This window comes from Sciurus vulgaris (assembly GCF_902686455.1).
Source record: "Sciurus vulgaris genome assembly, chromosome: 6".
Taxonomy (NCBI): domain Eukaryota; kingdom Metazoa; phylum Chordata; class Mammalia; order Rodentia; family Sciuridae; genus Sciurus; species Sciurus vulgaris.
This window is the reverse complement of record NC_136466.1, coordinates 128,507,100-128,521,469: the sequence shown is the minus strand read 5'-3', so window position 1 is coordinate 128,521,469 and position 14,370 is coordinate 128,507,100. Positions and strand designations below refer to the sequence as shown.

Sequence of the window (14,370 nt, the reverse complement as noted above, 5' to 3'; positions counted from 1 at the left end):
GCAGCAGAGGGGCCCAGGCCAATAAACCCATATAGTAAGAGCTACTTCTCAGAGCTGACATTTTCTAGGAAATAATAGACATTCTCTCATTCAATTGAACAATTATTTTGTTCAGTCCCAGAACAAACCCACTGCCTGGAAGAGGTTTACATTCTAGAAGACAACTAATGTGCACATGTATTAAGGTTAGGCAATAAGTACTGCAAAGAAAAATGAAACTGGCCGATGGATGGTGGGATGGGGGGGAGGGAGGGAAAGTGTATTAGTCAAGAAAATTAGTGCCAGCTATCTCAACAAATAAACCCTGCAATTTCAGGGACCTAGCTCAATGTCCAATTTTTCTCCCACAAAGTGTGATTAGGGTCCATGACTTAGGGACCCAAACTCCTTCCACCTTACTTCTTGGTTCTCCAAGGAAGAAGAAAAGAGGCTGGGAGGAGCCAGGTCAATTCTGAATGAAGTGAAGGTATGGCGTGGTGGATCTCTGGGGGAATACAGTTTCAGACAGAGAAAACAGCAAAGGCAAAACTTGAAGCAGAAATGTGCTTGTATTGTTCCAGGAAGAGCAAAGGAACTACTGTGTCCTCTCTCAGTGGAAGAGACAGTCAACAACTAGACCTTGGTGTCTAGCAAAGGGAAAAAGTGAGAAAATCCAGTTGTTTGGGGCCATTTAGAGTCACCTAAAGGCATAAAGGAATAGAAATTGTTGATAGTTGTAATGACTGTGTGAACTAAATTACAAATAACATCCTCATTTTCTAGAGAAATCTTTTAGAAAAGCATTAATGAATTTACTTCCCTGAGTGAATAGTTACAAGTTGTTAATATTAGAGCACATTTTCTACATGTTCAAGGCCCTTTAGAGGTAGGCTGTTTCCTGCCACTCAGTCCATAGGGCAAGCACCATGAAAGCCTGTCCTCATCTTTCTGGAAGCTAGATGTCTGGCAAGCACAGTCTTTGAACTTTACTCTCACAAGCTGAGCACCTGCAGATGCCTATGCACCGTGCTACAAACAACCTCAGACACTTGAGAGTTCCTAAACTGCTGCTTCCATAGCAGATCAGTCTTCTGTAAAAACCATCACCTTGCACTGGATTTGTCACAACTGAAGTAAGTCTGAAGTTACTGTAATTAACTTTTGAATCTAAAGAGTAACCACCAAAATGCATAGTGAAATAAAATGTTTATCTTAAATATTCTAGGTTAGTCTCTCATGAGTTAATAAAATAATATGTATTTGAGATATTTAATGTTGACTTCATATTTCTGGCCACATAAAGTATTGTCATTGAAATTCAATGATTCCCAGATCTCGTGGAGTAGAGCAAAGGGACCAGGAGAAGGGAGAAGGAGGAAGGAAAGGGGAAATACTGGGGAATGCTATTGGCCAAATTATATTGTTATAGTGTGTGTATGTTTGACAATGTAACAACAAATTCCACCATTATGCACAACTATATTATACCAATTAAAAATAATGAAAAAATAAAGAAATTCTGTGGTCCCTGTTACTCACTGTAAGAGTATCCTATTCAGAGTTTTCAGATAAAAATGTAATTTGGAATTTATTTGCTGAACTGAATTAAGATTTTGCATTATGGTATTCCCTGTGGGAGTAGCTCTGTTATACTATGTTGGTGATTTGTGCAGGATGCTTAGAGTACCACAGCCCTCACGAAAATGGCATACTCCTCTGGTTTGTTTCTCAGATTTTCTGGAAAAGGGTCAGAGGACAGGTTGAAATTAATGATATATGAATGCTGAGCCCCAATTAGAGGTGTCTTCAAAGGAGTAATTACACTAGCCTTAATAAGAGGGGATCATGTGAAGAAAAAGCTTTAGGCAAATTATACACTGAAGGAAAAGAAATGAAACAAAGCAACTGTAGGAGACTGGAGTTGATTAATATTTCAGGAAGTGATTTATGATCTGCTTATCTTTAAAATAACATAAATTTAGTGAGACATAGAGATGACCTAGAGAGGGGTAGTCACTAACCTCAAACCAGGAGAAGAGGTGTGAACCCTGAGACCTTTCTTAGAGAATACACCCTGTTATTGCAATTATAGGACCTTTATTCTCTTTGTGAAAGAGGCCAGGGATTTGGTTTTCCATAACAATAGCAGCAGCAAACACTGGAACTGTGCTTACCATGTACAGTGTATGCCTTATATTAATGTTTCATCAGTATGACATTATCAATGAATCTGCACTACAACTTTAGGAGGGTTGCTCAAGGTCATAGAGCTAGTTTGTGTAGGTACACTGATTGGAACCCAGCAGCCTGGCTCTGAAGTCTAGAATTGCACCCCATCCGTCTTAGGGAGGAGAGGGACACATGCAAAACGTTAGCCTTCTGCGCACACTTATTTTATTGACAACTCTCCAGTTCCTTTCTCCTTACAACACTCTTTACCTCTAATTTTGTCAAACATAACACCTGCCCTAGCTCTTTGCTCTGTCACTCTCCTTCTCTCCACATCAAAAAAGCTCCAGAGAATACATGAGGGTAGGGAAGCTCCATCAGTGAACAACCCCCTGACATAGGCATCCTGCCGTGCAATCGCTAATCTTCCTTGCCAAATCCTTCTTTACAAGCATGGGTCAGTTCCTCCAGGAACCTTCGCTGAGCGCTCAGACTGGGAAAGTTTATTAGGCATGCAAGTACTAACTTACTTTTAGGAAGAATTTTTAAACTTTTAACTTAAAATATCATGGATTTAACCCTTTAAAAATCCTTTAATAATTTACTCCTCCACCCTCCTTGCTCTCATCTCCCGGGCCTCACATCGCAGCTGCGGCCACAAGGGGGCAGCGGCGGCACGGAGTAGTGTTGGGCAGCGGGCGCAACAGCTCGGCCATCGCTTGCTCTCGCCTGGCACGTGGCTCTCGGCGGTGGAGTAGCGCAGTTGGGGACGTGGGAGGCTGCGGGCCCCGCCCCCGGCCGGCGGCGGCCCTGCGCGGCAGTCGGGGCTGCGAGCGGAGCGGTGCGGAGGGCGCGACCGACTGGCTGGGGAGGCGGGCTGCGCGCTGCCTTCAGGGCTCTAGAACGTGCGCCAGGGCGCGGGTAGCACCGCAAGCCTCTTGGGCGGGGCCCGGGCTCGGGAGCCGGTATCCGGACCTCCCACCGGGGCGCCAGGACCATGGCGCTGCGCGCCCGGGCGCTGTACGACTTCAGGTCGGAGAACCCGGGCGAGATCTCGCTGCGGGAGCACGAGGTGCTGAGCCTGTGCAGCGAGCAGGACATCGAGGGCTGGCTCGAGGGGGTCAACAGCCGCGGCGACCGCGGCCTCTTCCCGGCCTCGTACGTGCAGGTGATCCGAGCCCCCGAGCCCGGCCCGGCGGGCGACGGCGGCCCGGGCGCCCCGGCTCGCTATGCTAACGTGCCGCCCGGCGGTTTCGAGCCCTTGCCCGCCGCACCGCCCGCCTCCTTTAAGCCGCCGCCCGACGCCTTCCAGCCGCTGTTGCAGCCGCAGCAGGCGCTGCTGCCGAGCACCTTCCAGCCGCCCGCCGCGGGCTTTCCGTATGGCGGGGGCGCCCTGCAGCCGTCGCCTCAGCAGCTCTACGGCGGCTACCAGGCCAGCCAGGGTAGCGACGATGACTGGGACGACGAGTGGGACGACAGCTCCACGGTGGCCGACGAGCCTGGCGCGCTGGGCAGCGGCGCCTACCCGGACCTTGACGGCTCGTCGTCCGCGGGCGGCGGCGCGGCTGGCCGCTACCGCTTGTCCACGCGCTCCGACTTGTCTCTGGGCTCCCGCGGTGGATCCGCACCTCCGCAGCATCATCCGTCGGGGGCCAAGAGCTCGGCCACGGTGAGCCGCAACCTCAACCGCTTCTCCACTTTTGTCAAATCAGGTGGGGAGGCCTTCGTGTTGGGCGAGGCGTCAGGCTTCGTGAAGGATGGGGACAAGCTATGCGTGGTGCTAGGGCCCTACGGCCCCGAGTGGCAGGAGAACCCCTACCCCTTCCAGTGCACCATCGACGACCCCACCAAGCAGACTAAGTTCAAAGGTATGAAGAGTTATATCTCCTACAAGCTGGTGCCCACGCACACGCAGGTGCCAGTGCACAGGCGCTACAAGCACTTCGACTGGCTGTATGCGCGCCTGGCTGAGAAGTTCCCTGTCATCTCTGTGCCCCACCTGCCCGAGAAGCAGGCCACTGGCCGCTTCGAAGAGGACTTCATCTCCAAGCGCAGGAAAGGCCTGATCTGGTGGATGAACCACATGGCCAGCCACCCAGTGCTGGCACAGTGTGACGTCTTCCAGCACTTCTTGACCTGCCCCAGTAGCACAGATGAGAAGGCCTGGAAACAGGGCAAGAGGAAGGCCGAGAAGGACGAGATGGTGGGCGCCAACTTCTTCCTGACCCTGAGCACACCACCCGCAGCCGCTCTTGACCTGCAGGAGGTGGAGAGCAAGATAGATGGCTTCAAGTGCTTCACCAAGAAGATGGATGACAGCACACTGCAGCTCAACCACACTGCCAACGAGTTCGCGCGCAAACAGGTGACGGGCTTCAAGAAGGAGTATCAGAAGGTGGGCCAATCTTTCCGTGGCCTCAGCCAGGCCTTTGAGCTGGACCAGCAGGCTTTCTCAGCAGGCCTGAATCAGGCCATTGCCTTCACCGGAGATGCCTATGACGCCATTGGCGAGCTCTTTGCCGAGCAGCCCAGGCAGGACCTGGACCCAGTCATGGACCTGTTAGCGCTGTATCAGGGGCACCTGGCCAACTTCCCGGATATCATCCACGTTCAGAAAGGTAAAACCTGGATGGTAGAGCAAATGGTATGGAATGTGTCCTTCAGCGCTGTGACTTTGACAGCTGTAGGTTTCAGATTCATATTTATTCTACAGGTCTGGGAATCTGGCCCGGATATGGATGCCTAGGTTTTTCCCTAGAGCATCTGGTGGAGTGTGGGACAGGTGCCTTCCAGTCAGGGAGTAACTACTTTGCAGAGAAGCTTCTGAGAGTACTTTTTATGGCAATGCTATCATTTAGAATATGGGTAATGAGCTGCTCAGATCTGTAATCTTGTGACTGGGGTAGAATTAGCAGGGGACCCAAACCATGTTAGGCGTCCATTTGAACACTGCATTGTCACTTAGTATGGGAAGAAATAATGGGGCAGAACTTGGTGTCTTCAGATAAAGGTAAGTCCTGCTTACCTCCACACCTAGTTGCTAGGGGAACTAGGATCATTTCTCTTGAACTGGGGCTATATAAAAACTTTTATCGACTTCTTGCTTGCAACCTTTTAAAATAAGGTAAGAAGCTCGCTCTAGTTTCAGGAAATCAACTTGGTCTTTTTGAGTTTGGAATTTATTAACCTACTGAAATTAAGAAAGTTTACAAAATGGTTTAGGAAAACTACATAGAATATGAGTACTGTATCTGGGAGCAGTGTTTCTGGTATCCCAGTGAGTTGGCTGTCTCACTGACGGTGTGTTTTAGCAGTAGTTGTCAGTTCTAGCATTCCCATCTTTTGTTACAATACCAGGATTTGCTTTTATTTATATTTATTTATTTTGTAAATTGTAGCCATATTGCCTGTCCTAATATTGCAGTCTAATTTGCATTCTGATACAGTGACTAGATTGACAGAGAATGGAGAGGTGTTGGAGTTAGGGAGCTTATCTTTACTGTGAAAGTCCTGTGCAGGGGGATGGTGGAAAGAGTCATCTAATCTAGCATCTCTGGCCTAGGGAAACCTTGGGTAACCAGGTCTGGCCTTCAATGATGAGGTGCTCACTGCTTTTCCAGGTGGGCCAGTCCATTTATGAACAACTGATCTTTGAAATGTTCTTTTGTGTTTTGAACTGAAGTTTGTTTCTTTTGATTGTCTTTCTGTTTCCTGGAACCGCATTTAATAAATCGAATTTTTGACATGTCAGGCCTTTAGACATTTGGAGATAGCAGACTCCTTTCTACTTCCTTCCTCTCTGGATCTCTCCTTCCCCTTGCAAGTGTGACTAGACAGACTTCTGACTCTTAACATGGGGGGAAGGAGGAAGTACAAATGTCTAGAATTGATCTTGACTCTGCTGTTGCTGCTGTCAAAACGCAGTACCCTGAACATCTGCAGTACTAATTTTAGTAGGGTACAGTGACTTTCTTGGCAGTTTCCAATTTGTAAATGCAGTCTAAGGTAGAATTAACTTTGACTAATAATATTGCTGTTGAGGTAAAGCGAACTTGCATTTGCATTCTCTTTTTTGCACATCAGTTATAAATCCTTTTTGGCTGGTGCTGGTGGAACTGACTTTTTAATGTGGTACTTTAACATTTAAATTCCATTTACTGCCTGCCTCATTCTGGATTCATGCTAGCCGCTTATTTACATATTTCTGTGAGTTCATGCAAATTGTTAGTAAATGTTGAAAGGGGGGTAGTATCAAGTATACACATATGCAGCCCCATGCAGGTGACTGCCTATTCCAGATTGGCATCAGTTCATTTGCTCATTTTACTGTCACTCAGGCCTCAAAGTCAGCCTTTGTCAAGTGCCCTGCTGTCAAAATAGTGTATTAGAAAGGTATGGTGTGTATTTGTTTTAAATTTATAGTAGTAGTCCACTTAGTCTAATAAACTATTTTTTATGCATTTTAATTATACAGAATAATGGGTTGCATTGTGGCATATTCATAATCCTACAATTGGAATTTTCTCCTGTTGCTTGGGATTTGTGAAACTTCCTTCATCAAAATTGTTGTCATTTTATGTGGTTTAAACACACTAAACATAACACTGTGTCACTAAACATAATCTCTAGGAACTTCTGAAAGAACACCAGTTGATATTCAATATAGTTTGTTTCTGCTGTTGCCTTGGTGTATAATGTACAGGGAGCCTGTGTCCCTAGATGACATGTCTTTAGAATGTACTGCCATTTAAAGCTATAGTGTGCAATACATAAAGCTAGAAGCTTACAACCAGTATTTATTAAGAATGCTAGGGGTCGGCGATTTTTAGGAGTACAAATGAGATGCAGATCACAAGCCAGGGGAGAGTTTTTAAGTACGTTCAGGATTTGTGGCTGGAAGAGCAGCTGGACTTTTCTCCCCACTACGCAGTTGCTATTGGAACTGCCATTGGAATGACTCCTTTTCTGTCTGAGCGCTTGGGGAGTTTGTTTACTGGTTAATTTTTTTTTTTCCCTCCTCTAAGGTCTCAAAGCACAATCACATCAAAGGTCTTAACTGTGACTTTTGAGAACAGCAGTGTCAAAAATGACAAATAAAAATCTTTAAGCAGTTTATCCAGTATTTTGTTGTATTTGGTACACCATTTATATTTCACCTTAGGAGAAATTTAAAACTTCAAAAAATATTTCAAAATAATTGTTTCACCTCCCCAGTTCTCATCATTTAAAATAAGAGAAAGCAGTTTTTCACTGCTTGGACATTTTTTGTTCTAATCATAATTAGGAGGTCCATACTTGAGTGAGCTAGAACATGATTCTAAAATGTTTTGTAATTACTAAAGCATTTATGGAGAGAGTTAATTAGATTTTGTTTTTCTTAATTCTTAGGGGAAAGGGAAGTGACATTAGGCTCCTCGGAACCTCTTGCTTATGCAAGAGACTACTGTGGTCATTGTTATAGATTTGTGCCAATCAGTACTGCACCCAGGAGCCACATATGTTAAGTTAAAATTAAATGGGATGAAAAGTTCAGTTACTCTGTCACTCTGGCCAGGTATCAATTGCTTAAATAGCTAGTGATGAGTACATTGGACAACAGGAATATGGAACGTGTTCATTGTTGCTGAAAGTTCTGTTGGACAGCACAGTTCCACTTGACTGACAGCTCCATGCAGGTGACTGTCTACTCTGGGTTGGCATCAGTTCGTTCATTTATTTTACTGTCACTGAAACAGTCACCAGTGTGGGGCTGACACTTAACTGCAGCCCTGTCCTGAATTTCTCCAGCAAATTGATCATCTTTTAATGTGTTTTCCTAATAGTTTATTTTTATTGGGTCATCTCATGGCATCTTCTTTCTCGTGTAGGCTTAATTAATAAAAACTGGGAGGGGAAGCAGGTTCTGCTGGATCCTCATGACAGCTTCCTAGGCACTCTCCCTGTGAGCAGTGTTCAATGGTGTGAGTTGTCCATCTGCTTGCAGCTGGCCTTCATGGCTCACTCAAACACAGAGGTCTTGGGTCTGATGTCCAGAACTACCCTGGTGAAGACCCAGCTATAGAATGAGAGTGGGAAACTCAAATACTTTTAAATGTGGTGGGCTGGCTTTTTCCTGACTTTACTCAAAACTGAAACCATTGCTGAAACTCATCAAGGTTTTAGTGCAATACTTTTAAGCAAAAGTGAAGAAAGCCATATTCGGTTCTTTCAAAGGGAATTCTAAATTGTTTTTTTAAATCAACTAATGGAGTATAAGCTAAACAGAACTATTTAGGTTAATGGAGTGAAGGAAGAAAGTAGTTTGCTGTTGTCTTCAGTACATTGATGTGAATTCAGAATTTGTTTGAATCTTAACTTGAATTTTGCTTGACCTAATCAGAGCCCCTTACTGTCTCTGTACATAGGCAGCTCATTGATTCCTGAGTCAGCGTGTGCACAAGTCTGTTACTAACTTGTAACCCCTGTGGTTTTGATTTTCTTTTCTTGAAATGGTAGCATTCTGTCTTCTGCCTCTGTATCTTCACTGCCTGCAGTGTGCTTTATAATGCTGATGCTGGTGAGTTTAGGGTAGTTCATAGAATACATGTCATCATGTATTTCATAATATATTCAATTTTGTTTCCAAAGATATGATTAGGCTTCAAAATTTAATAAAAATAAATCTGGATGGCAACAAGTTGTTGTGATTTTGAAAGTTTTACACCTCTTGGGGAATATTGCAAAAGGGAAAGACTGTAAAAGTTAAATAATGAGAACTGTTTTCATCTTTGTTTTGAAATATGGACTAGATGGCTGGAGGGAATCACTTAGAATAAAATTTCCTTATTCCAAAGACAAGGTATAAAATCATGTTAAATTGATTTGTTGGCAAAACCTGGTTTGAGCTTTGTGAAACAGGGAGGCAGGACTAGATAAACAGGTTATGCTGTTTTCTGTGATACTTTGATATGTAGAATCTACTTCATTGCTCTCAAAATGTTCCAGATGGAGCCCCTTTTTCAACAAAAAATTGCTCTGGGCCCTTAGGAACAGTATACCAGTAGTGGGCCCATCAGTCCTGCTGGGTAGAATTTCACCATTGTGCTTCCTTTTACCCCCAGGAGGGTTGGTCTCCTGTCCCTCAGACATTAATTAGAGATAGCCTGAGTCCTTGCAGGGCATGCAAGGTAAGACTGAGCTGCACTGAGGCTTTCCAGTCTGCTCCCCAATCTACTGTAGCTAAAAATAGCCCTGAGAGAGGGTAGTGCCCAGAAGAAAAGAAAAAAGGCTAAGAATTCAGGCCTTTAAGCAAACTCATCCTTATTTGCAAACTCATTCTTATTTTGAAACCTCTGGGCTAGAAATTGAGGCCAGCCATCCCTTTCGTTTGCGATCATTTCTGTCTAACCCATTTCTCCCCTCCCCAGTCTCTACCCCAGTTATTTTCTAGAGAGACTTCACTTCTTGCCTTAACCTTTGGCCCACTGTATTTTCTTAGTGGAATTCAGGTAATCTTCGGGCTTTTTAAATAGATGACTCAGTTCCTTGGTTAAATTATACACATGACTGGCCATGGGCGGTCTTGGTAAGGAGGCTAGGCGGGTGTTGCTCCTTTCAACCTGCCCGTGGTTTCTAGACTTCTTTTTTGAACTATGCAGTCCTCTTCCAAATCACTCTTGGAAGCTCAGTCTGTTACACCCATCATAGCAGAACTGAAAGAAGGGAGGGGACCTGCAGTCCCACCTTTGCTCTCCCAGGAACTCTTGGCACATGTGGGCTCCACTGGACTTTGCTCTTTATTCAGAAATGTCATTTCCTCTGGTCGTCTTTGGATTCTGAAACATAGTGGTAGTGGGGGGATTCAGACAATGAAGAAATTCTGCAATTCACTCACAAACATGACTCTTAAGGTTTTTCTTTGGGCTGAATAAAATCAATTTATCTCTTAAGTATTTTTAACTCAAAGCTTAATAGCAAATTAAATTTAATGTGGCATCTATTTATGAAGCTCCTTAATATTATTAACTAAATGATTATCACCAATAAGTGGCACACTGATGTTTAGCTCTGTTTGATGAGATCATATCCAGAAGACAGACCTGTACCATTTGTCATCCCACATTTAAAGACAGCACAGACTAGATTCTAGTTATCAGGAGTGGGAGGGATAGTTAGCACCGATCCTTAGACAGTTCATAGACTAGTGATACAGGCTGATCAACCAGCCATGGTGATGTGGTGTTCCAGGTTGTCAAGAAGCCTGGAGATTGGAAGAAGGGGGCAGTCTCCTGTAGAGAGCACCCGAGGTTTAACAGTGGAGATGGGGTGGCTTGGGTCTGACAAGGGAGCTGAATTAGCCAAGCCAAAAAGTCCTGTGTGCAGAATCTCCCGCTGTAGGAGCAGGTCCATGTTGGGACACATGTGGACCCTTGTGGTCTGGTGGATGCAGATTGGGGGGAACTTTGAAAAAGTTACTCTAGCCTATGTGAGCTTTCAGTTCTCTCGTGGCCCAGTGGGAGCAGTTCCTCAGGAGGTTATCATGAGGATTAGATGTTACAGTTCATAGTAGCAACTCATTAAATGTTTGATTTGAAAATGTAGAAAGGTGCTTTTAAAATGTTAAAATTGTTTTAAAAAAAAATTCCACTAATCTTGCCCCTCCCAGCAGCTTACATATTACCACCAGAATTGCAGACAAAACTACAAAAACCCACGGAGTCATTAGTATAGCAATGAGATGTTATATTTTAATCAGATTGTCCTGAATTGTACATCAGATGTAATTAATGGTTGCAGGGATAGATGCAGATCTTATTTGGAGTGGCCAATTTGTTGTTCATATTAGAGTTTATGTAAATTGTCTCTTTCCAGTACTTCTCCCCCTCCAAATTAATTTTGTTCTGGAGCAAATCACTTCAACATTTCTGAACTTTATTTCCCACATTTGCAAATATGAGGTTCACGATTTCTTAGATACCATTTTGTTGGTTGCTTTTTTTAAAAAAAGAGCACCATTTCTACATTGAAAATGAAATGACTCTTAAGTATGCAATAAACATTTTAGACATTATTTCAGGCTGATTTCCACAGTGTTCCATGTGTTTCCAGCTCCTTGACTCTAAGGTAGGAGCATGAAAATCCTTTACCAACTGATACAAAAGAACACTTATGCACAGTTAGTTCAGATCAGCAAACAGCATCCCTGGCTTACCCCACCAGGTGTTTCCAGTGTGAAAATGATTGCTGTCTGACCTCTAGCCAGTGGTAAGGTCTCCCAGTGCTCTGAGGCTGCGGTATGGTGGACGACAACTGGAGCCACTTCTCTCTGGCCCTGATGAGGATATAATTGGTGGGCCACCAAAGAGAGAGATTGTGATGGTGGTTACCTCTTGCAAAGTGAACTTCATTTTGAATTCTGAATGCCATTTCCTTTCCAGAAGTAAAAATAATTGAGTTGATTTTACCTCTGTATCTCAGTTAAACTTTAGGGTTAAAATAAGATTTAGTCAGCATATCACTTTTTATCCTTTCACTTTGTTTGGTTTGATTTTTGCAATACTGGATTTGAACCCTGGGTGCTGTACCATTGAACTACATCCCCAGACCTTTTTATTTTTTACATATTGGAACAGGATCTTCCTAAGTTGCCCAGGAGGACCTTAAACTTGAGATCCTTCTGCCTTAGCCTCCTGAATAGCTGGAATTACAGGGATGTGCCACTGTGCCTGACTCTATCCCTTTTTTTTTAAGAATTTTTTATCCCTGATTTGATTTCCCTCTTCTAAAGAAATTTCTATGTATTACTCAGTGGATAGGAGGATAGTGATTAGGGAGTGGAGCTAAAATCATTAGATTTATTCTCAGGACCCTCTAAAAGATAAAATATATTATTGAACAAATATTCAAATACCCATTATAGTCCAGGCACTATTAAGGATACTAGGGCTGCATCAGTGGCTCAGACAAAGATTGCCACCCAGTGGGGTGGGAACACACAATTAAAAATAAACAGTAAGTAAATTATAAAATATTCAGGGGAGGGAAAAAAAAGTGGAGTGGGGAAAGAGGGCTTAGAGGGGAGGATGAGGTATTTAAAAGGATGGTCAAAGTAGATCTCATTGAGAAGGTGAGATTTAAGTGGAGACTCGAAGGAGGGGGTACTTACCCAAGCATGTATCTGGGCGGAAAGCTTTTCAGCAGAGGATGTAACCACAAGTCTCCCTGGGGTGGGTGTGGCAGGGACAAGTTGAGGAGCAGTAAGGAGGTCAGTTGGTTGGATTTAAGGGGATACTAGTAGGAGAAGAGGTCTCAGGTGGTCAAATTTGTAAAACTTTGTAGGTCATTGTCAGGACTTGGAATAAAAGTTCAAGAGAGAGAGAAACCATTGCAGGGTTTTGAACCAAGGGATGATATCCTGTTGGACATTTTAACAGACTACCCTCAGTAGTTGTGTTGAGAATAGAATGGGTAGGGAATAGGAGCAGATAGGAGCTAGGAACTAGTAGAGACTCTTAATAATCCAGGTGAGAGCTGATGGTGGCATGGACCAGAGTGGAGACAAAGGACGAGATGACAGATGTTCCACCCTGGATTGATGTTAAAGATGGAACCCAAAGGTTCTCTGAGTGACTGCATGTGGCATGTAGGGGAGGATTCATCAAGGATGACTTCACAGTTATTGACCTAATCAACAATAATAAGTGTGGGAACAAGGGTGGGATGGGCAACCAGGACTTTCAAGACTCTTAGATTGGTTTCTTGCATTCTGATCCACATGTCACCCACCCAACCCAAACACAGTCGAATCCTGATCTTAGTCCTCTTCCTTGGAGTGTCTGGAGTGTCCCCATTGGAATCCCATGCTTTTGAGTAATCACTGTATTCAGCACTTGGTTACTGGCTAGACTGTGGGGGTCAAGATCTTATGATTCTATATTATATAGCTGCACTGATTTATATATGCAGAGCAAGTACTTAGTGAAACTTACTGAATAAAGAAGTAGGCACTCATTAACTTCTTGTTTGACTTTGAAATGGGTGTTTTCTGTGATTTGTAGGATGATTTTTTTTCCCCATTTTTATGTTGATGGAATACAGTACGAAAATGTATGGGAAATAAAGGTAGGATCTGGGTATTTTTATAGATGCAGTTATTAATTAATATGTGAATGATTTAATAGTCTTAGGCTTAAGTTTCTGTGAAATGACTTTCTAAAATTCATTGGAGAAAAGAGATGAAATTTGAAAATGCTTTATTTTATGTGCCAAAGAATCAATATTATATACTTCATGGTATCTCTTTATATTGACTTCTTGATGTTTAAGTTTGCATATACAGTGATACACATTTTCCTCTTTGGTAAACTTCAATTATAATACTTTTACTGAGATCCCTTTTGCTTAATTCAGAGCACAAGATCCATAGAGACTGTATTTACTTTGTTGATTGAATTGGGTACACAGAACAGTGTGCTTAGGTGTAGGATTAGGAGGTAGGATTCTGTGAAGTAGGATATGTGTTATAAGGAATTGAGATAAAAGGTAGATTTAACTTAGTGCTGAGAATAGGAGAGTGTATAGGAGTCCAGAGGATGGAAAGTGGTTGTCAGTTATGTTTGAGGCTTAGGTGGGTAGCATTTGGTTTCCCCTTTGAAAGATGGTCACATTTGACTGTTGGAAGAATATAGATGAGAAGTACACACCTGATTTGAACATGTTTTAGGATAGGTTTGGTAAGCACACAGTAGTTGATGTGCTGATTCCCAGTACTCACCCCAACAGGGGAGACTGACTAGCTGTTGACTTAGAGTGTGACACAGTTTTGGACATAGGCCATGATGTGAAATAGCACAGAGGTGGATATAATTAACTGTGGAGAGTGAGTAGGTCGATTCAGGGACAGTTTTTACCAGTATAAGAAAGTTTTGAAAACTTTTGGAGATTGTTCAGTCAGGCAAAATAGGGAAAGGGCATTTCAGATCAAAGAAACCGTGTGCACAGAAGTTGGATTCAGTCGTGGATGGTGAGTGGTTACAAGTGTAAATTGGGCCCATCCTGGATCTATTGAATCCAAGTGTCAATGTCATGTTGATGATCTTCAAAAAGTGCTTCATGTACTTTCACTGTGCTTCTGACTTTAAAGCTGCTGTTGGAGGTGATGGAGGAACCATTATGGAAGAACTGTGAGGAACTGTTGTGGCTGGATTTTGTACTTCTCATGGACAGGTCCTCATGGGCAAGTGT

The 14,370-nt window shown here is 43.5% G+C and overlaps 1 protein-coding gene across 7 annotated transcripts in view; it reads left to right on the top strand.

Moving 5' to 3' along the window:
• The first annotated feature begins 2,806 nt into the window (after positions 1-2,806).
• SNX18 (sorting nexin 18) overlaps positions 2,807-14,370 on the top strand; it is a 100,053-nt gene continuing 88,489 nt past the window's right edge. For 3 of the 7 annotated variants that reach the window (XR_013764360.1, XR_013764361.1, XM_079143483.1), the window contains exon 1: positions 2,812-4,766. Coding sequence is in view for 3 of the 7 variants with exons in the window: in XM_079143483.1 (XP_078999609.1) it covers positions 3,146-4,766 (1,621 nt within the window). In the remaining 4 variants the exon portion in view is untranslated. Of the gene's footprint in view, positions 4,832-14,370 lie in introns of all 7 variants that reach the window. The other 4 variants (XM_079143482.1, XR_013764362.1, XR_013764363.1 and 1 more) reach the window with 4 other exon arrangements.